This window comes from Chinchilla lanigera, unplaced genomic scaffold (assembly GCF_000276665.1).
Source record: "Chinchilla lanigera isolate Chin_1 unplaced genomic scaffold, ChiLan1.0 scaffold00004, whole genome shotgun sequence".
Taxonomy (NCBI): domain Eukaryota; kingdom Metazoa; phylum Chordata; class Mammalia; order Rodentia; family Chinchillidae; genus Chinchilla; species Chinchilla lanigera.
In genome coordinates this window covers 22,994,574-23,017,442 of record NW_004955405.1, presented here as the reverse complement: position 1 = coordinate 23,017,442, position 22,869 = coordinate 22,994,574, and the positions used below count along the sequence as shown (strand labels likewise).

The following is a 22,869-nucleotide window of genomic DNA, read 5'->3' as shown; positions in this document are numbered from 1 at the left end:
AAATTCAGTAGTGTAGCTAGATACAATGCCAATACTCAAAAATGAATAACATTCCTATACACAAGAAACAAACTCATACAGAGGGAAATTTGGGGAACCAAAAAAAAAAAATTATGAACTTGAATAGAGAGAACTTTCAGTCAAAGGTTGAACACATACCTTCAATAACTGCTCTGGATTTTCTTTACATTTTGTTAATAATCCCATCCTTAATTGCATATGATTATTAGAAACTGCTCCATAATTACTGCCTGGAAAAAAAAATGAAAAAATATTGTAATGTCAAATAGTAAAATACACTACATCAGAATCTCAACCTCTTTGTAATCTTTTTATCTCAATTTCAATTAGAGTACTTTCTTCATCAAAAACAGTACTCAAAAGAACAGAAAATAATGAAGGAAATTTGTTATCGTCTCTCTAGAAAATAAAACCAACAAATTGCTAAAGCACACTATTATTTTTTAATATTTTCTGAATGAGATTCATTTTCCCTGCATACAGAACCACGCCTTGCTTGGTACAGCACTAACTCCTTGATTTGAAATATTGTTTTGAAATTAAAAATTTAATTCTACCCACAACAAACTAACAATATAATCTTATACAAGCCAATGAAAACACTTTAATATAGATATTAATTAAAAATATTATAAATACTGTAATGAACAAGATGGAACTTTGTTCTTTAGATTTTGAGATTTTTTTTTAATTGTATTGTCTTTTTATTATCTGCTCAGATGCAGTTAAGATTCCTTTTCCTTTGTTCAATTAATGTGTATATCATGGAATTGTTTCCTAGTAATAAACTGCCTTTACATAGGAAAATTCTGCTGGTTAACTAAACGTTCATACCTACTTTGCAAGTATCATGTATTTTCTCCAATACCTACTTAAAATCTTTCTGAAATTGCTTCCTATGTAAGGTTTAAAAGAAAAAATATTATCCAGATTCCTTTCTAGCCAGGTTTCTTAGTCGGATCTCGGTTCTGGACATAGGTATAGTTGCATAAGACTTTATTATTCAAAAACAAATATGTATAAGGAAAAGCAGGTGATCATATTTTTCATCTTTTTAGTCAAGATTATGATACGGGAAGCTTTTGGTTGAAGATAGGAATACATAGGAGAAAATTCATATCTAAGAATACTGCAGTGCAGTTTTGGAAAGGGCATATTTTCTTTTTTTGCTTTTCCTAACTTGAATGGTCAGCCTAGAGTCCATATCTTCAAACTCTTAAGAATTCTTTATTGAAATGGCTAGTCTCCAAAGATGATCTCCCAGAGAACCATGTCTCCTGGTATACAGAAGGGACCTATGTTCCCTATACACACATAACCTATGTACACATAACCTGTGTTCCCTTCTACACAGAACTAAACTGAGCCAGTGTAACTTTCAGGATATAGTAGATAAGATGCCGTGTGATGCTGTCATGAGACATACAAGGTTCCACCTTAGTCTCTTGGTATTTTGTGTTAGAACTTTCCAGTTTGCATTCCAAGTGCTATACTGTGAGAAATACAAGCCAAAGAAAGAGGCCACATGTAGGTGCCTGCAGCTGACAGAAGAATGTGAACTCCTGAGAAAACAAGGAATATCAACTGCAAGCCATTTCAGTGAGTCACTGCGGAATTCCAATCTAGTGAAGACTTCAGGTGACTGCAGACTTAACCAACATCCACCTATAATAAACTATCCAGGAAAGAACTGCTCAGCTGAGCAGTGAACTCATGGAATCATAGCCATAATAGTAAACTGCTTTTCTCGGCCACTAATTTTGTTTCACATCAATAAATAATTAGACATTTTCTCTACCCATAAAATCAAAAGATCTGCTGCTTATAGTGGGCAGAGTGACTCTTGTCTACAAATGAAAATCGCAATTAATCTACACTTGTTCGTAAATGAGGCTAGTGTCTAACTACCTTTGTGCACATATTACACTTGTACAATTTGTATTTAAAACATGTAGCTTTTTTAAAAAATGAATTATTACATAATATGTGACAAAATTTTTTTCTTGATGGGTCGTAAGAATCCAATTGCAAAATTTTTCCTAGTTTAATGACTTACCAGCTGAACTGCATAGTGAGAACCTGTTTCAGAAAAAAAAATTGTGAGACCCTGTCTCAAAAAAAACAAACAAAAATTCACTGACATTATTAAATCTGGTTGGCTAAAGCTGCATATGAAACTTCTGTATCACTGCTGTAAATTCTGCTGTATCTCCTGTCATGTAACTAGTTTTCCAGTGTGTTTCTTTTAGTTTTGTTCATAACTGAGCTAGAATTAGGTTGCATAATCACAATCTATGATACATTTTCATTTATATGTCTTCCATAAAAATAAAGTTCAATAAAAATCTTTCATGCTTCAACTATACATTATTACTGTGAACATTTTATTCATACATACTAAATATTTACATAGCCTTTCACACAGATACTCAGGACAAAAAATTATTGGAGTCATTTTTCTCTTCCTTTTTAATAATTCATCAATAAATCTTTTTTATATTGAAAACTATTTCTAGAATCTAACCATTTTTCTCAAATTTACTCAAACCACTCTCATCTCTTGCCATACTATTGCAATAATCTTGTAGTAACCTCATTACCTTGAGATGTCTTTGCCACACAGTCAATAGACTGATTACCTCAAAATATGGCAGGTATCTCCATTGCTTACTCAAAATTCTTCACATACTGAGAGCAGAATTTAAAGTCCATATGAGGGTTTATAAGAGCCCTATAGCCTCTGCTACCTTGTTTTCTCAGGCAAAAACAAACACTCGCTGTTCTCCAAACATACTAAGGCCACTCATATGCCTTGATCTTTATTGTCCTCTCTTTCTGGAACATTGGATTTCAGATACTTACATGGCTCTCCATCCCCAAATATACCCATAGCAAATACCACCTTCTTCCTGACTATCCCATTTAAAATTAGAATTTCGAGTCTCTGTCACTTTGCCTTGAATTTTGTGGTTCATAGCAACTCTCCCTGCCAAAATATCACCTACTTATTTGTCCATTGTTTTGTCATGCTGGAGTATTAGGACAGGAGAGAAAGAATTTCATTTTATTCACTATTTTATTCTCAGTACTAGAACAGATCCTGTTATACAGTAATATTTGTTCAGTATCTATCAATGTCTGTGTTAAAATTCGTAATATTTCCAGACATTACATTGAATTTTAAAACAGCTTTTCGTGATATATCACTCAGAGTTTTATGTGGTTAAATATTGTTTAAATCATCTTTTTAGTGGCTGTATTATTAGATAACTTAGGTCCTGTTAAACCTTTATGTTGTTGTCACATTTCATGATAAATCAAGACATTTTTAATTCTAGCTAAATCTTTCATCATCCTACTATTAAAATAATTCCAGGAAGTATATTTATTCACTTTAAGAAAACAAAAATTGTTAGTTTTTTTATACAAAAGTTTATTTCTCCAAAAAAGATGTCTCCATTGATACTTTTAAAATAGCACCACCATTTATTTTGTTTTTCTCATTAATGTAAAGTAACAGAGTCTATGGCAATAATTAAAACTAGAAGCCTGTCATGGTGGCACATTCCTGTAACCTCAGCTACTAAAAGTGAAGGCTGAGGTAGAAAAATCACAAGTTTGAAGCCAGCCTTGGCAATTTATTGAGACCCAGTCTCAAAATGAAAACTTTTAAAAAGGCCTAGGGATGTATTTCAGTGGTAGAGTGCTTGTGTAGCATGCACAAGGCTCTGGATTCCATTCCTAGCATTGAAAAAAGAAACAGAAAGAGAGAATGACTGGGGAAACAAACACATTACTATTTGTTGGACACATAAGGAAGGTAGGTAAGGGAAACAAATTAGTGGAGTAAATCTAACAGTCCAGTATACTATAGATATTGTGTTAGAGATAAATTCATACACATATACGTAAAAAGAGATAACAGCTTTAAGCAATTTAGTTTTCATACTTACAGAAATCTTATCTCTCCAGCAAATGAAAACTCTACTTACTTAAGCTATCAGTGTCTTCTAAATCCTGAACAATGAGCTCTTCAACAGTTTTACTTGTGTTCTTTATGGCATTAATACAGTGAATAACTGACTCTGGTAACTCATCTTCACTCTAAAAGTTGAATGAAAAAGACACCTGTAAGGCATTATTATTAAAATGATATGTCAACTATAGCAATTTACCCCACAACAAAAATTTGAGTAAAATGTGTAAATGAGGAAAAATGGCCCTGTATATTGAGTTTAGTTCAAACAATATATTTGGTTAAAATTTGCCATTTAATTATCAGGTGGCTGGTATTTCCAGAAAAATATAAGTAAGTAAATAAGTTATCTATCCAAAATTTTGATTAACTTCATTAAAGACTGTATATTTAAGTTCAATATATTTGTATATTTTAATATTAATTGCAACTTCAAGCATTACCAGCTATTAATAAAAATTGCAGAGATTTTTAAAAAATATTTAATGCCCAATATCTTAACAATACGGTATATAATATACATCAATATATTATATACCTAATATATGCCTATAATTATTTAATACATTCTAGAATTTACTTTGTGATTAACAAACACAAAGGTAGTGAAAAGGGAAATAAAAAACAGAAAAACAATAGAATTACAGGAATACATTAATACATTTCCGTAAAAACTCTCAAGGTAAATGGTCTCAATTCCCCAATCAAAAAACACAGGTTGACAAAATGGATCAACAAATGAAATCTGATGATGTGGTGTGTACAAAAGATATACTTAATCCAAACATAAACTTAAGACTCAAAGGATAGAAAACAATATTTCATGTAACATCAAGCCCAAAGCAAGCAAAAGCAGGTACCCTATTTTCAGAAAAACTGGACTTTAAGCAAAAACAAATCAGAAGAGGCAAACAACGTCACGACAAATTGGTTAAGTTAACAATTTAACAGGAAAAGATAACAATTATAAACATACACGCACCAAACACCAGTACACACACTTTGATTAAAAAAAAAAACTTACTGGACATAAAAGTTAAGATAAACATCAACACAATTTCACTGGTAAATCTTAAGACCCCACTATTACAATCAGACAGATCAACTAGACAAAAAAGCAACACAGAAATATGAGTTGAGCAAAGAGGTCAAAAACACACACTGAACAAAGATAGCATCTTTAATAAATGGTACTAGAAAAACTGGCTATCCACATGCAGAAGACTGAATGTAGACCCATATCTCTCACTATGTAATAAATTAAAATCAAAATGTCTCAAAGATCTGAATAAAACAGAAACACAATCCACTGGAAGACAAAATAAGTAACACACTTGCAAAACAAGTCACAGGTAAGAATTCTGAGCAGAACTCCAATTTGACAGGAAATAACAAAAAAAAAAAGAACAAATGATACTATCAAATTAAAAAGATTTCTTCACAGCAAAGGAAATACCAACAGAGTGAAGACAACCTACAGAATGAAAAAAAAAAAGAAATTAGCCACCCATTCTTTGGTCAGATGATTATGTAGAATATATAAAGAACCCGGGCCTGTGGATTTAGCTCAGCGGCACAGCACCTGCCTGGCAAGCACAAGGTCATGAGTTTGATTCCTGATACCAGAAAAAAACCCAAAAACTAAAAAAAAAAAAAGAAGAAGAAGTTATATCCCCAACATAGATAAAAGCCACAATCAAAAATACACTACTGAAATGAATACACCTGCTCAAAAGAATAAGGATAGCCATGGATTTAGCTCAACAGTGCAGTGCTTTCCTGGCAAGTGCAAGGTGCTGAGTTCAATTCCTGATACCAAAAAAAAAAAAAAAAAGAATAAGTACAAATGGCCAATAGATTATGTGAAAAAAAATTCAACATCTCTGACCATTAGAGAATTGTTAACTAAAGCAACACTGAGATTTCACCTTACTCCAGAAAGAATGACTATCAACAAGAAATCAAATAATAAATCCTGGAAAGGCTGTGCAGAAAAAGGAACTTTGTTGTATTTTTGGTGTGGTTGTAAACGACTACAATCATTATAGGAATCAATATGGAAACTCTACAAAAAACTAAATCTAGAAACTCCATTTAACCCAACTATTTCCTTTTCAGATTTCTTCCCAAAACAGTTAAAGGCTTCATATTACAGTGATACACACATACTCATATTTATAGCAGCATAATTCAGAACAACTAAATAGAAGCAACCTCTATGTCCATCAAAAAGTGAATGGGTAAAGAAGATGTGGTATTTACACACAATGGAGAAGTACTTTACCTAAAGGGGGATAAACTTGAGTTATCTGTAAGAAGATGGATGCAACTTGAGACCACTGTTAAGTGAAATAAATCAGGTACTCGCTTAAATTGGATGATTTCTCATATGTAAGAAACCCAAAATATAAGTAAAGAGGAAAATAAAAGATAAGAGAGTTAGGGAGATAGGTCTTTTGAAAAAGGAAAGGGGACTGAGGGGGCGGAAAGGGAGGGTGGAAGGGAAGAGGATGAGAGGAAGAATTAACAGTCATATGCATATGTGTCAGCTCCCCACGGGATATGTTATATGCAGTAATGAAAAATAACAATTAAAAATAAATTTTAAAAGTTTATATTTAAAAGACTGCTAGCTTGTACAGATTTGTCATATCCTGTGAAATACAACTGGTAACCTCTGAGTCTTTCAACCATACTTGTCTCTCCTTAGTTATAATATTTATCCTGAATTATATAAATAATAAAGGGTTATCTGAAGTTAGAAGAGCTTTACATTTTTATTCTTCTGCCTTTATGTATAAAAATATAATAAAATTCAGTATCATGATGGATATCATATTCAAATGAAGAATTTCAGTATTCTTTACCTCATTTATCTTAACTGGATAACAGACAAAATGACATAAAAATAAAGTTGTCTAAAAGTCATAGGTAAGTTTAGTGTGATCCTAATTAAAAATTCAAATGGAATTATTTAAAGAACTTTAAAATATGAGTAGTTTTGCTTTGTAAAATGCTTAGTTAACAAAATTTCAAAATGGTAAAAGAATAAAAAGAATTTGACCCATTTGATATTTAAAAACATAAAATTTTAATTTGGAACAATTAACAGAAAAGTAAAAAAAAGATAGCTTTTAATAGTTCATATATATTAGAACGAGATATATGCAAAAGACATATCACAAACCAATTAAGAAGAAAAGGGACACTGGGAATATTAGCTAAATATATGCAGGGAATATTCAAATTAGATCTATATTTCATAACATTCCTGGAAATAAATTATGATTGGATTATGGATTTTTTGGTAAAAGAATGACTTTATAATGAATGAAATTTGTAAGTACATAAACACTGGGAAAATTCACAAGTGAGAAGATAACTTGTCTGATTCCCAAAAGAAGCTGTTTCTATAATGGGTCAAGTATTTCACACAGGTTTTTCTTTCACGTAATCTAATCTCACCAAAATGCTCACGATGAAGTAGAAAAAACACAAAACCATATATAGTGTCTGTTTTACAGAACTCATGTACATATATTGTAATTATGAGTAATCATCTTCAATATATTCCTGATATTTCAATACCAATATGCACAATTTATAGTAGTGATCCTAAGCAAAAAAAAGATGAGTTACATATAGCAAACACTGAGACCATATTACTCTGGAAAAGCCTGATTGTGTTAAAAGGTTTAAAACTACGACAGTTAACACTTACAATATCACTGTCATCGCTCTGGGTTTCTGACTTTGAATCACTCTCAAATTCTTCTTTTTCCAAGGAGGAAAGGCTGATTTTATCCAGCTCAGCTTCTATTTCTTCTTCAAGCTTTGCATCTTCATCATCATTGTCTTCCATTATTCCTCATAATAAAAAAGAACCATTAAAAGAAACATAAAGAGTCTAACATGTCCTGTGTCCCTAAATACTATGGGTTCTTTAATTTGTCACACTCATCCAATATATTCTATGGGAATATGTTTTAATTAACACTTCTATCACACCTTATCACTATACCACGTTTAACAGCTTTATCTCTCCATTCATTCTCTTTTTAAAATATTTGACTACAGTGTGATTAAATTGAACATTACTCTTTGACTTCTTCAAGGGAAAATTACATTGAATAAACTGACTATTCTTCCAGACCCTAGAAACTTGAAAGTAACACTACTCATGGCAAAATTAATAAAGAAATATTTTTCAATAGCCTGAATACTTAAGACATTAAAATACTCAAGAGAACAACCACACTCAACATATAAAAGAAATATACGGTTTACCTTGTTCATTAACTCAGAGTTCTGATAATCCTGCTAGAGATAACTACATGCTTTGCTAATTTAACACACGGTGACTGCTAATATATGGCATATCTAAACATTTGCTTTGTTTAAATCCTCAATCCTTGTACCAGTAAGCAGTATATTATATCTCTACATCATCATCAATATCATCATGTTCCTCATCACCACCATTACTGTCCATGCATTGAGAACCTATGGTAAGGGAAATGCAATTGATGACCCTCCAACAAAAATAATAAGCTACAGATCATGATGGTCATTGTACATGTGAAAGCCAAGGCTGGAAGAGGTCACTTAATGGTCTGATATTAGCATATTATTATGCTAACATCTAACAGGGACCAGCTTTTAACTCAGAGATGCTGAATGCAAAGTTACCACTTTTCCCACTACTAAATAGTCTCCACACTCAATCAAGTTCTTCATCTGCCAAGTAACCCCTTGGTTCATCACCTGGCCCAGTGGTCTTCACATCATATATCATGACCCATTAGTGGGTAAAGTAATAATCAAGTTTTAATGAGAGAATAGAAAAAAAAAACAGAACAAATCACAAGAGGATAGAAAATATAATTTTATCATCTATATTAAAGATAAAATTGTTCATTTAATTTTGTTTCAGTTATATATGGATGCATGTGTGCTTGAGTTGCAGTGTGATATGCTTTTGTATTGCTTTATTTTTTTAAATTTATGGGTTGGTCCAAAAAAATTTGAAAAGGTACTGATCACTATTATTCTATTTTCCATGATATCTTCTAAACTTTCCTTCTTTCTTCAAGGTGCCTTTCCACATGTTTTCCTGACCTTTTCATCCTGCATTCTTCTCCCAATTTTCCTTCCTCTAATTCCCTCTGTTGCTCATTCAATTTAAAATCAACATTTGTGAATGTTATGGTTTCTGTCTGGATGTCTCCCCAAAGCCTCATACAGTCATGAGATAGGCTTCTAGAGTTTACGAATGATTCATGGGTGTGAGTGCTACACCTGCCCCCATACAATGTAAGGGTGGGAAAGAGGCCTCTTGCCTCTGCTCTTCCCCTTTGCTCTTACTGCTTTTGCTGTCTTCCACCGCCATGAACTGTTGCCCTCTGCCATGTGCCACCCTGCCTTGGAGCCAGCCCAAGTATGGACTGAAACCTCTACAAACTGTGAGCTAAATAAACCTTTCCCTCTTTATTTTGGGCATCAGGTATTTTGTACCGGCAACGAGAGAAAAGTATCCAAGACAGTGAATGTGCTATGTGCATTCACAGAAGTGCTGCATGCTACAAACATGATCACTAAATGAAACAAGTCCTAAGTTTTCAAGGAGTATGTGGTCTAGTTAACAAAGAAAATGAAACATTCCCATCTTCCTATTTCTTTTCATGAAATCTTTGCTTACCCATTGTACTTGGGGAGAATCTCTCCTTCTGAATAGGTACAATCCTCTACCTATACTTTGTATCTTACTGATCCATGCCCATCATTCCTTCTGTTTACTATCTCTTCACACGTTTTTATTCCTCTAGTCCTTTTCCCCTCTTGAACAGGGAAACCCTTCCTATGCTAAAACCAAACTCAGTGCCTGCCTTGCCGCTAACTGCAGACATAAGACAGCTTTCTTTCACATTTAAGTGACTTAATCAGACAGTTTTTATGTATCGCCTGAACTCTAGTCTCATCCCAGAACAATAAAAACTAATGTTTACATGGAAAGTTATACATGAATATTTTTAAAAAATTATTCATACTAGCTCCAAACTGGAAAAACACAAAATGTCCCTCCATAGGTCAGTAATTAAACAAACTCAAGTGAATCTGTACCATAAAATATTGCTCGGTAATAAAAAGAATTAACTATGGATACATGCAACAACAAGGATAACTCTGTGTGAAATCTCCGTGCAACTGCACTAGCTATAAAGAAAAACCCCAAAGGTAAGATTTATATGATTTCATTTATATACCATTTTAGACGTGGCAAGACCTTATAAGTGGGGGATAGATCAGTGGTTAGGGAGTTGAGGGGTATGTGGGCAGTAGGGAAGCATTTTTGGTTACAAAGAGGGAACCCGAGGGATGCTTGTAGTGTTAGAGCTGTTCACTCCAGTGGTAGGAGGTAAATGAACAAATGGAAGGATTAAAACTGTATAGAACAGTACACATAAATAAATACAAGTGCAAGTGAGGAACAATGAGTAAGATCAATGCATTATTTCAGAGCCAATATTCTGGTTACATTATACTACAGTTCCAACATATTACCTTTGGGACACACTGGCTAAAGTGTAAAAAGATGTTTGTATTACTTCTTAAAACTTGTTATAAACCTACAATTACTTCATGAAAATTTTAATTTTATCCTAAATTTAAAATGACCCTAAGTATACACTAGAAGCATTCCAGATATTATCATGCATTATAATGCTACATGAGACCTTTAAAGAATGGATATATGTACCATACTTTGGGGGAAAAGTGACCAAGAGAATAATGTTAAAAGCAAGTGGCAGAAAATTATTCACAACAAAATTTCATTTAGGTAACTATGCACAAACACACACACACACACACACACATACACACACATTTTCCAACATAGAAACTTTCCATGAGATATTGGTGAATATTCAATCTTCAACTCAGATCTTCATTTTGAGTGACTATTTTAATTCTGAATATATACTATTTTTATAATTCTAAAAGCTCATCTTAAAAATATTGAATGTTATCTGCATCTTCCTGCTAAAGTTGTGTTAGATAGAAAGTTAGATTTTTAAACTATAAAGCAGAGGGTATATGTACATAAAAGTTTGTGTAAAAAGAGGGGCAGGACAGTAGCGTGACATTAACAGTCTTTCCTTTGTATCCTCCACTCTGCTCACCTACAGGCTCTTTAGAAAAATCCTACCCAATGTTCCTAAATGCAAGTTTAAATTTTCTAGTAGCAAATTTTCATAATGAAAAAAAGACCACTAAAGGTTTATATAGATAAATGGATGTAACTAGAGACCATATTCATAAGTCAATTAAATCAGAACCGCATATGTAAACACCGTATTGTCTAGCTAATGTAATAACCTGAAAGAGTAAATAAAAACTGAAAAGTATAATAGATATTGTGAAAGGGAAAGAAACTGCTCAATAGGAAAGAACAACTGGGATAAGGGAAAGGAGAAAAGAAAGAAAGAAGGGAAATATATATATATATATATACACACATATATATATATATATATACACACACACACAATGTTTATGCAAGATAGCCAAGATAACTGCATACTAATTTCCACTGGTTTTTGAAATGAACAGTTAATGTTTAATTGTTTGATTAATCTTGTATGCCTATATCTGGTAATCTCAGCAACTACTTTAAGGATAACAATAAGTAAAACAATAACCATTGTTGATTTCCTATCATCTTGTTTTCAAATTGTGTATCATTTTCATAGTTTTTGTGTTGCTTTGTTTTGGTCTTTGTTTTTGTAATTTTTTGTTCTTTTCTCTTTAAAATAATAAAAAAGAAAAACAGATCAAATTAATTTTAAAATAGATTATTTAACCCAATATACCCAAAATGTTATTTCAACATACAATCAGTATAAAAGTTATTATTCTTACTTTGCAGTGCGGGATAACAAATGCAGGGCCTAGCCCTTATTAAGCAAGCATTCTACTACATCCTCAAGCCTTAAAACAAATTACTAAGCGTAATGTAAAAATTCTGCATTCTTGTCTTGCATACTAATTCTGAAAAGTTGGTGTGTATTTCACACCCACAGCACATCTCAATTTGAAAGAGCCCTGCTTCGAGCCTGCAATAGTCACTGATACCTAGTGGTTTCCTTATAAGAGAGACAGTGTCGCCCAAGATGGAACCCATAATAAAAGGGTAGGTGCAAAATGACTTCAAGTTAATAATGATTCACGTGGGGTCTGGTGACGCAGACAAAGGGGGAAAGTTTAAGGAACCCTAGTCTTCAAGAAAAGGGAGAGGAATCTACTTGATAAAAATAGCATGAAAATAAATTTTACATACGAAACAAGAAAGCAAGGAAAAGGGAGAGAAAAAGAAAACAATTGTCGGTTTGTGTGTTGGGGCGGTGCGTTGGGAGTAGCTAGGAAAAGTCCCCTGGCGCATCGGGATGGATCTTGAAGTTTTAAGGGAGCTCCGGAAAGGTCTGAAGCTGAGGGGATCCCGAAGCTGGGCAGACTCTCGCAACCACCCGTGGGCCAGCGTCTGTCCCTTTTAGGGAAGCCTGGCTCCATCGAAGAGGGGTCCAGCTCCCCCGGCCCTCCCACTGCGCTACCTCTCCTGCCCCAACGCGATTCCCGGCTTCAAAGGTCTCCTACTCACCACCAGCAGCGAAGTCTCCCCGCTAGCTTGCAGCGAGGCAGCCATAGTCCGTAAACAAATCGTAACCACGGCAACAGCCAATTCCAAGACTGCTAGAGCAGCTTTTCCTTACAGGTGCCCCAGAAGGACAAATCAGTTTGATTCTAAATTGGAAGGAACGCTGCATTTCAGGAATTGGATGAGCAGTTTTCCTTTTAAGTAGGTTTTGATATGTAAATAATTTTAGAAAATAGTTAATGAGGAAGTGATACTTTTGTTATAATTGTTCAAGTAAATGTTACCTGACCTTTAAGTTGTTTCTGAGCTATCTAAATTTATACGGGTATCCAGTAAATATTCAGTTGTCTATGTATAAATGGTTCATTGCAGAAAACTTTAATCCTGAAAGTGATTTTGTAGGACCCGGAAGAACAGAGACAGAGGAGAAGCCAATAGATTGTTATCCATGAGAACAGTTTGTTTACAAAAATAAAAAATCAATCAATTGTTATCAACGCCCATCAGAAACTTCTAAAGGTATACATGGGGTAAAAATTCTAAAAACTTCTTTCCCAGAATTCTTTTACTGTAAAATATTGATCAAAATCCACTACTTTAATAAAAATCTGAAGTTCTAGGCACACATCATTTTGTTAAATTTTAATTTAAAAACTGATCAAGATTTCTTTTGTGAAGATAAAATTCAAGAGTTCGTAAGCCATGAAATTTTATTTTTAATTTGTAATTTCCTTTTTAAATATTTTTAAAGTTTGCAAATAAGGCATTAAATTTCATAAGGAAGCGGTTAAGCATTATTATAAAACACACCTACTATACAATACACTAAGAGCAAACATTTCATTAATCCTGTGAAAGAAATGAAACTGCACTTCCTGGTAGCACTAAACTGTGCCAATAAAAAAATAAATAAAATATGATCATAAATTAGTAGATATTTGATATTAAAAACTACTTTCTAGAAAAATAATAACTTTGCAAAAATAAACAGTAGATGGCTTAAAATCTAACTTAATTTAAGATGTTTGCATTATAAAAAATGAATGTTTAACAGTCATTAATCAGTTTAGTTTTATTGCTGATTTAGAGACTGTTCAAAGTTTCTTTTAAAATGGTTGGGCAACCATATCACATGCAATATCTTTTCTTTTTTTTCATGACACAGATTCTTGTTGTGTAGTCCAGACTTACCTTGAAATCACTAAGTAGCCCAACCTGGCCTCAAACTCACAGCAGTCCTCCTGCCTAAGCCTCCCAAGTGCTAGGATGACAGGCTTATGCCACCACAACCAGCTTCACATGTAATATCTTAAGGTTAATTTTATTTGTGATTATCAAACTATTAAGATTTTCCTAAAATGCACTGAACTTTTTAGTAATCAATTTTCAAGAAGTTTCTAAAACTAATCTGAGAGCTTAACTAATTTTAAACATAATATAGTGAAAGCAAAACTACATAGAAAGTCCTTCTGAAGATGAGTAAATCCATTTGGCATGAGTTTTCTAATCTCAACTTTTCCCATTTTTACTTTGAAAGATAACCAACAACTCTATAGTCATAACTGAACTAGAACACTACTCATAAAAAGGAATAGAATGCAACAATTATCTAATATAATCATAGGTTTTCAGTAAATATAACTTGAAACTGTAGTTTTGCAACTAATAGCCTTTACCAAATGTAAGTTTGCAGTTTTTTTAAAGATAAAAGAACCAAAACATATTAACAGACACAGAATAAATAAAGCAACATAAAAACAATTAAAGCAATACAGAATGTCAGACAAGGTGAGAGGAAATTGACAGTGATTGTTGTATCACATATCGTTATCTTCAAATTGGTTACTCAGATAAAAAATAGGCATATAAGATTGATGAAACAATTAAACATTAACTGTTCCTTTCAATAATGCAATAGACATTAGTAGTACAATTGTCTTAGTTATCTTGTATATATATATTGTGTGTATATATGTATACATTCACAATATGTTCATATTTTTCCCTTCTTTCTTTTCTCTTTTCCCTCATCCCAGTCATTCTTTGCTTGTGAGCAGCTTCTTTCTCTTTCACAAGACCTATTATATCTTTTGGATTTTATTTACTGTTTCAGGTTCTTACAATAGGGAGACAATACGATGTTTACACAGGTGAGTCTGATTTATTTCACTTATGAATATGGTCTCTAGATGCATCCATTTACCTATAAAAGCCTCAAGTTTAATTTTCTTTATAGCTGAGTAATATTCCACTGTGTAAAAATACCACATCCTTTTTATCCTCAGTTGATGGGCATTTGGGTGTTCCCACACTTCAGCTGTTACAAATTGCGCTGCTATAAACATAGGTGCACATATATCTCTGTATTGTGATGCTTGTAGTTCTTCTGGAAAAATACCCAAAAAGGAAATATCTGGGTTGAATGGGACCTTTAGTCCTAGTTTACTGAGAAATCTCTAGACTGATTTCCATTGTACCAGTCTACCCTCTCACCAACAGAGAGTGTGGGGTTCCTTTTTCCCCACAGCCCCTCCAGCATTTGTCATTGGTTGATTTCTTTATGATAGCCATTCTTTCTGGAGTGAGATGGAATCTCAGTGTTAATTTGTATTTCTCAAATAACTAATGATGTTGAACATTTTTTCATGTATTTATTTGCATTTGTATTTCTTTATCTGAGAAGTGTGAATTCATTTCAGATTCCCACTTTTGGATTGCATCTTTGAATTTGGTAGGCTTGATTTTTTTTTAATTCTTTATATGTTCTAGATAGATGTCCTTTGTCCAAGGGACAGTTGCATAAAATTTTTTCCCTGATTTATGAGTTTTCTTTTTACTGTGTCAGTGATTTCTTTGAATGTGCAAAAGCTTTTCAATAAGATGAGATCTCAGTTGTTGATTCTTTGAAGTATTTCCTATACTGTTTGGTTTTGTTCATGAACTCTCTGCCTACCCGTATGTCTTCAAGATTTTTACAACTTTCTCATCCAGTAGATTTAGTGTTTCTGCTTTAATATTTAGATCTTCAATCCATTTTGACTTGAGTTTGGTGCATGGTGATAAACCTGGATCTAGTTTCAGTCTTCAGCATGTGGCAAGCCAGTTCTAGCACCATTTATTAAAGAGGCTATCTTTCTTCCACGAAACTGGTTTGGCCCCTTTGTCAAAGATAAGGTGGCTGAGTGTGTTTGTGGCTGTGGCTAAATCTTCCAGTCTATTCCACTGATCCTTGGGTCTGTATTTTGTTGTCAATACCCTGCTGATTTTATCACAGTAGCTTTGTTCTGTAATTTCAAGTCAGGGATTGTGATGCTTCCTGCTTTGTCTTTGTTGCCCAGGTTTGCCTTTGCTGTTCGAGGTCTCTTCTGGCTCCAGATGAATTTTAAGAATGTTTTCTCTAGATCTGTGAGCTATACTAATGGTATTTTGATTGGCATTGCATTAAATCTGCATAACAATTTTGGGAGTATGGCCATTTTCACAGTGTTGGTTCTTCCTATCCATGAGCAATGAATGTCTTTCCATTTTCTGAAATCCTCTTCTATCTCTTTTTTCAGAGTACTATAGTTTTCACTGTGTAGATCTTTTAGTTCTTTTGTTAGATTGATTTCTAAGTATTTCAATTTTTGGATGCTACCGTGAAAGGTATGGTTTCCTAAATTTTTCCCTCAGTGTGTTGTTATTTGTGTACAGAAATGCTATTAATTTGAGTGTTGACTTTGATTCCAGCTACACTACTGAATTTGTTTATTAATTCTTAGAGTTTTTTGGTGGAATTTTGGGGTCTTCTATGCAGAGTATGATGTTACCTGTGAATAATGACAGTTGAACTTTTTCCTTTCCTATCCTTATTCCTTTTATTTCTCTATATTGTCTAATTGCTTTGGCTAATGTTTCCAGCACTATATTGAATAAGAGCAGAGAAAGTGAACATCCTGAACATCCTTGAACATCCTTGTTCCTGATTTTAAAGTGAAAGTTTTCAGTTTTTGTCCATTTAGTATGATGTTGGCTGTTGGTTTGTCATATATGGCTTTGATCAGATTGAGATAAAGACCATCTATTCTGATTTTCTGTTGGATTTTTATCATGAATGAGTGTTGAACTTTGTCAAAAGCTTTCTCTGCATCTCTTGAGATGATCATGTGGTTTTTGTCTTTAGCTCTGTTGATATGATATATTACATTTATTGATTTGTGTATATTGAACCATCACTTCATCCCTGGGGTGAATTCCACTGGGTCATGGGGTATAATCTTCATGATAATTTGCTGCATTCTGTTTCCAAGTATTTTATTCAGTATCCTTGCGTCTACTTTCATTAGGGTGATTGATCTATAGTTCTCTTTTTTGGTTAGGTCTTTCTCAGTATAATACTTGCCATAATCAGTATAATACTTGCCATAATCAGTATAATACTTGGTATAATCAGTATAATACTTGCTAGAAATGAGTTAGGGAGAATCACTTCCTTTTCAATTTCATTGAAGAGATCGAGGAGCGTTGGCATTAAATCTTTTCTGAATTTCTTGTAAAATTCAGCTGTGAATCCATTTGGACCTGGGCTTTTTTTTTTGTTGGTAGGTTTTTAAATCATGTTTTCAATTTCATTAATTCATATTGCATTATCCAGAATTTTTATATCTTCTTTATTCAACTTTGGTAATTCAGAAGTATGTAGGAATCTATTCATTTCTTCTGTGTTTTCCATCCTATGGAAGTAAAGTTTGTCAAAGTAGGTACTGATGATCTTCTAAATTTCTACAGGATCTGTTGTGTTATCACCCTTTTCATTCATTATTGAATGAATTTGAGTTTTTTCTTTCCTTTTTTTGATAAGGTTGGCTAGGGGCTTATCAATTTTATGTATTCTTTCGAAGAACCAACTCTTTGATTCATTAATTCTCTGTAATATTTTCTTGATTTCAATTGTGTTCATTTCTGCCCTGATCTTTATAATTTCCTCTCTTCTTTGGGCTTTGGGTTTGACTTGTTCTTCATTTTTGAAGAGTTTGAGGTGCTGCATTAGGCTACTTATTTGTTCTCATCTGTTTTCCTGATGTGTGAGTTCACCACTAGAAACTTCCTTCTGAGGACTGCTTTCAGTACATCCCACAGATTCTGATAAGTTGCTTTATATTTTTGTTTGTTTATAGATACTGTTTAATATCTTCTTTAATTTCATCTGTGACCCATTAGTTATTCAGTGGGCTGTTACTTAACTGCCATGCATGTATGGACTTTTTGTGATTCCTTTTGTCATTAATTTCCCATTTCATTGCACTATGATCAGGTAATATGCATGGGATAATGTAAAATCCTTTGCATTTAGTCAAACATGTTCTATGGGGTAGTTTGTGGCCTATTTTAGAGAATGTCCCATGTGTAGATGAGAAGAATGTGTATTCTGATGTTGTGGGGTGACAATCCCTGCCTACTAAGTCCATTCATTCACAGGTTTTTTTCAGTTCTGTTATTTCTTTGCTCATTTTTTGCATAGTTGATCTATCTCTTTGTGACAATGGGGTATTGAAGCCTCCCATTACAATTGTGTCATTGCTTATTTGATTTTTCATGTGTATTAATAATTCTCTTGGGGCTGGGGATTTAGCTCAGCGGCAAAAGCTTCTGCCTGGCAAGCGCAAGGTCGTGAGTTCGATTCCCGGTACCGGAGAAAAAAAAAGAAAAAAAAATTCTCTTATGCAGTTGGGTTCTACTGTATTTGGTGCATATATATTTATGATTGTTATCTCTTACTCTTAAAGTTTCCCCCTAACAATTATATAGTGACCTTCTTTTCCCTTTTGATCATTTTTTTTTTTTTTTTTTTGTATTGGAAATCAAACTCAGGACCTTACACTTGCTAAGGTGCTTATGCCACTGAGCTATATCCCTGGCCCTCACCCTTGGTTTGAAGTTGACATTGTCTGCAAAAAGAATAGCCACTGCTGCTTTTCGCTGGGTTCCTGTTGTGTGGGAGATTATTTCCCAACCTTTGATTTCTTTTTGTGTTAAATGTGCTTCTTGTATACAGCATTCTGTTGGATCTTGTTTCTTGATCCACTCTGACAGTCTGTTTCTTCTTATTTGTGAGTTGAGGCCATTTACATTGATGGTTATAACTGATATATATTGCCTTATCTTGGTCATGGTATTTTCCTGCTTTTGGTTCCCTGCTTTTCTCCTCTGTTTAATTGCTTGCCCTGCCTGGTGGTTTGTTTTTGTTGTTGATCTTGGGAATGTGGTCATTTTTATCTCTGCCTAGAATACCTTTTAGTACTCTTTGTGGCATTGGTTTGATGTTCATAAATCTCTTCAGTTGTTTTTTGTCACCAAAGTATCTTATTTCTCCATTAATTTTGAAAGATAGTTTTGCAGGGTACATCAATCTGGGCTGGAAGTTGTTTTCTTTTAGGGCTTGAAATACTTCACTCCAAGCTGTTCTTGACTTGAGGGTCTGTGTTGAGAAGCCTGGCATGATTCTGATGGGTTTCCCATTGTAGGTGATCTGTTTCTTTTCTCTAACAGCTTTTAATATTTTGTTCTTGTGCTGAATTTCTGAAATCTTGATTATTACATATCTTGATGCAGTTTTATTTTGGTCATGAATGTTTAGGGTTCTAAATGCTTCATTTATTTGTGTACCAAATACTTTATCCTCACTGGGGAAGTTTTCTGGCATTATATCTGTGAAGAGTTTTTTTTCTATGTCATTTGTGCTGTCATTCCTGCTTTCTCATTGACCCCAATCAATCTTATGTTATTCTTGTTGGTTTCATTTTCTAGCTGTTGGATTAATTTTTCATGGTCTGTTGATAATTTTAGGATATCTTTCTTCTTGTTATTACTGTCTGTAATCCTGTCTTCAGGATCTGAAATTCTATCTTCTTCTTCATTCAACCTGTTGCATATACTCTCAGTGGAGGTTTTAATCTCTTGGATTTCTGTTTGGATGTCTTTCATGGATTCCATTTCTTTCCTATGCTGAGCATTATTTGTTTCTACCATTTTTCTAAGCTCATGTATTCTTTTATCTGTGTCTTCTCTAATATATTTTATCTTAAGCATCATTTCTTTCTGTACCTGAGAGATTATTTTCTCCATAGCCTTCCACTTGTTTTTTTTAACTTCTGCAGCTATCATTTCAGGAAGTTCCAGTGTTTGATTTCTAGTTTCATCTATCTCCTTAAATTCTGGTCTTGTCCTGGGTGGGCTGAGGGTCTGGGGTTGCATTTTGCTTCTGCATCTTATTGTTTTCTATTTGCTCTTTTATATTTCATTTTTGATGTTGATACTTGCCAGTTTCTTGTGATATATAGCTTTATCACTAGTATTTTGGTTTCCATAGAGAGTGTTGGTTCTTCAGGGATGTCTTCTAGTTGCAGGTGGCTTCTTATACCTATCCCAAGGCCTTAGCTTCCCATTTTGTAAAGGATGCAACATAACTATTTGGGTCAATTCCTAGTCCTTTGATGCTGGGCTGTGGTGGTGATTATGACCTTATATAGTCACAGCATTATGAGACAGGGAAGAAAAACTGTTTATAACATGAATGACAGCCTGGCTAAAATAATACAGTTAGTAATAACAATAGCTTCAAGGGCATCTTAACTACTGATAAACTATGGTAACCATTAGCCTGTTACCTCTGACCATGATAGTAAACTTTAAAATTATGTAACAAAATCAAACATACACTGTGCACTTATATGCTGTGATTTTCCCCTTAGTCAGATGATTTTACCCTTCTGTCTGGAGCAGGGGTGTTAAGATGTTTAGGAGATTGGCTACAGTGATGAGTGAGGTCAAATACAGTAAAATCGGGGCTGGAAATTAAAGGATGATCACCCAAGACTGGGAAACTGGAGGACACAGGAGGGAAAGAATGAAATAGAATATAAAGGAGTAGTCAGAAAGGGCAGAGACAATGTGTACTCATTTGAAAGTTTAAATTCAAGAAGCAGTTGAGGAAAGAGAGAAAGTGAGTCTATAGAGGAGAATTTTAAAAAGGTAAGAAACCTAAACATTGAAAAAAGAAAGGAACAAGAGAAAGAGAATGAAAATGAACTAAAGGGAAAAAAGAAAGGAAAAGGAGATAAGAGAAAGAAAGGAGAGAAAAAGAAAATATAAAAACTCCAAATACAAAAATGACTACCAAATACAGAAGAAAACAAGATGACATGCAATCAGACAGGAGAGGAATACCCAATCAGACAAACAAGGGAGAATGAAAGTAGAAAAATACCTTTGGTTCTTACAGGTCTGTGATAGTGTCCATATTTAATCCCAGAAATGTGTTGGGTATAGAGCTGATCTTGGCCTCGGGGTGTGGGGCCTGGGACTGGACTTCTGCTGGTGGAGTCTCCAGAGTTCAACCATTTGCTCCTCGCTGCTGCGTCAGACACTTCCCCTCTGCTGGTCTCACCAATTATTCTGCCCTCCAAGGTCACGTGTGCGCCTGTGCACCTGGGAACCAGCTGTTATCCTGTGTCTCAGGTCTTGGGGCTCCTGTCAGTCTGCTCGACCAAGGATATGTCCTTACACTCCTCTCAAAGACCCCACCATCCCTGAGACAATGGAGGAAGTGCTGGGCACAGACTCACTCTGCTCGCAGGCCCTGCATTCCCCCGGAGGGGATCCAGGAGGCACAGACTCACCCTGCTCCCAGGCCCCCACCTTCCCACAGAGGGGATGGAGGAGGCACAGACTCACTCTGCTTGCAGGTCCCCACAGTCCCACAGATCCCAAATGCATGGTTGATTGCAATCTTTCTAAACTTACTGCCTCAGACTGAGTATGTTAATTTGCCTATTACCTTTCAGCCTGAGTATTTATTTTCTTTATATTTTCTGAATCATTTCCAAGCCTGGTTGATGTACAGCCTAACGGTCTAACACAACACACGTCCTTTTGAGAACAAATAATCAATCTTCATTGAGAGAAATCAATATTTATTAAGGAGGAAAGAAAACATATCTGACAAGGATAGTATTTTTTTGAAAATTTTAATTGAATAGTGGAAACATTTTAGTTTAAAAATGTTTCCACAGCTATTTTTTCTTTATGCCAATAATCTAATTTAAATATCCTAAAACGTCACCAGAGTGCTCAAGCAGCCTCCTAGCAGGCGTATTTCATCTTCTTGAGGAAAGGTGGTTATTGAGTAATAATACTTTTTAACATGTGCTAATAGTGTTGAATTCCAAAAGCTGTTCTCTGGTTGAATGGTCAAAGACCACACCAGATCCTCACAGTTTTTTTCTAACCTCTTCGTGCTTCCTGCTCAAAGCTGGCAGGATGAGATACACCCCAAGAAAAAGACAGCCCACCTCTTTCCTGCTGCCACACACCACTTTCTACCTTCACACGAACCTCTTTTGTACAATCCTAGTTTTGCCATACGATGTGGTACAATAAGATTCATAGCTAATATTTAGCCAGACACCAAACTAAGTATTTGACAACATAACCACTTTTAATTTTAGAAAGGTTGCTTTGGGGGATGTTTTCTTGTAACCCATTACTACAGATGATAGCATTGAGGCTCAGAAAGCCTATCAAAAGAGAACCCTACACCTCTGCATTTTTATCTCAGCTCTGCCAGGTACTAACTTGGTAATCTCTGGCAAGTTATTATTTTTTTTGCTTTATTTTTAATTAGCACCTACTTGTCATACATATTGATCACATTTGTCATAGGGAATTTGTACTTGTATGTAATAAATTTCAATTATGGTCCCATCCCCCTCCCCTCCCTTCAACCCTTCCTCTTCTCCCCACTTACAAAAGCTTTGTTTCCATCTTTTCCTTCCAGTCTCTTTTTTTCCTTTTCCTTTCCTTGTCTTTCCCCTCCCCCTCCCTTGTTCCCCTTCCATTTTGAACACGTTCCTCCTACTTCCCAATATCTATCCTCTATTATTGTCCCTGTTTAGCTTTTGGGTTTCTCACACAAGAGAAATAGGCAATACTTAAACTTCTGTATCTGATTTATTTCACTTAAGATTATGGCATCCATTTTCCTACAAATGATTCAAATTTAACCATCTTTATGGCAGAATAGTACTCCATTGTATATAAATACCACATCTTCTTTATCTATTCATTGTTTGATGGGCATTTGTGTTGCTTCCAAGATTTAGCTATTATAAACTGTGCCACTACAAACATGAGTGTGCATATATTGATGCGGTATGATGCTTTTAATTCTTCTGTGATGACA

At 34.3% G+C, this 22,869-nt stretch overlaps 1 protein-coding gene and 1 long non-coding RNA gene across 12 annotated transcripts in view; one reads left to right on the top strand and one right to left on the bottom strand.

The window, feature by feature from the left end:
- Lrriq1 (leucine-rich repeats and IQ motif containing 1) overlaps window positions 1-12,717 on the bottom strand; it is a 241,049-nt gene extending 228,332 nt beyond the window's left edge. For 9 of the 11 annotated variants that reach the window (XM_013518073.1, XM_013518086.1, XM_013518087.1 and 6 more), the window contains exons 1-4: window positions 12,654-12,717; window positions 7,719-7,864; window positions 4,014-4,125; window positions 160-251 (exon numbers count right to left, since the gene is read on the bottom strand). In XM_013518073.1, the coding sequence (XP_013373527.1) occupies window positions 160-251; window positions 4,014-4,125; window positions 7,719-7,859 (345 nt within the window). In that variant the 5' untranslated portion in view covers window positions 7,860-7,864; window positions 12,654-12,717. Of the gene's footprint in view, window positions 1-159; window positions 252-4,013; window positions 4,126-7,718; window positions 7,871-12,606 lie in introns of all 11 variants that reach the window. The other 2 variants (XM_013518081.1, XM_013518074.1) reach the window with 2 other exon arrangements.
- A 57-nt stretch (window positions 12,718-12,774) lies between these two features.
- Window positions 12,775-22,869, top strand: part of LOC106149340 — a 30,969-nt gene continuing 20,874 nt past the window's right edge. The window contains exon 1 of the long non-coding RNA XR_001235475.1: window positions 12,775-12,851. This is a non-coding gene — a long non-coding RNA (uncharacterized LOC106149340). The remainder of the gene's footprint in view (window positions 12,852-22,869) is intronic.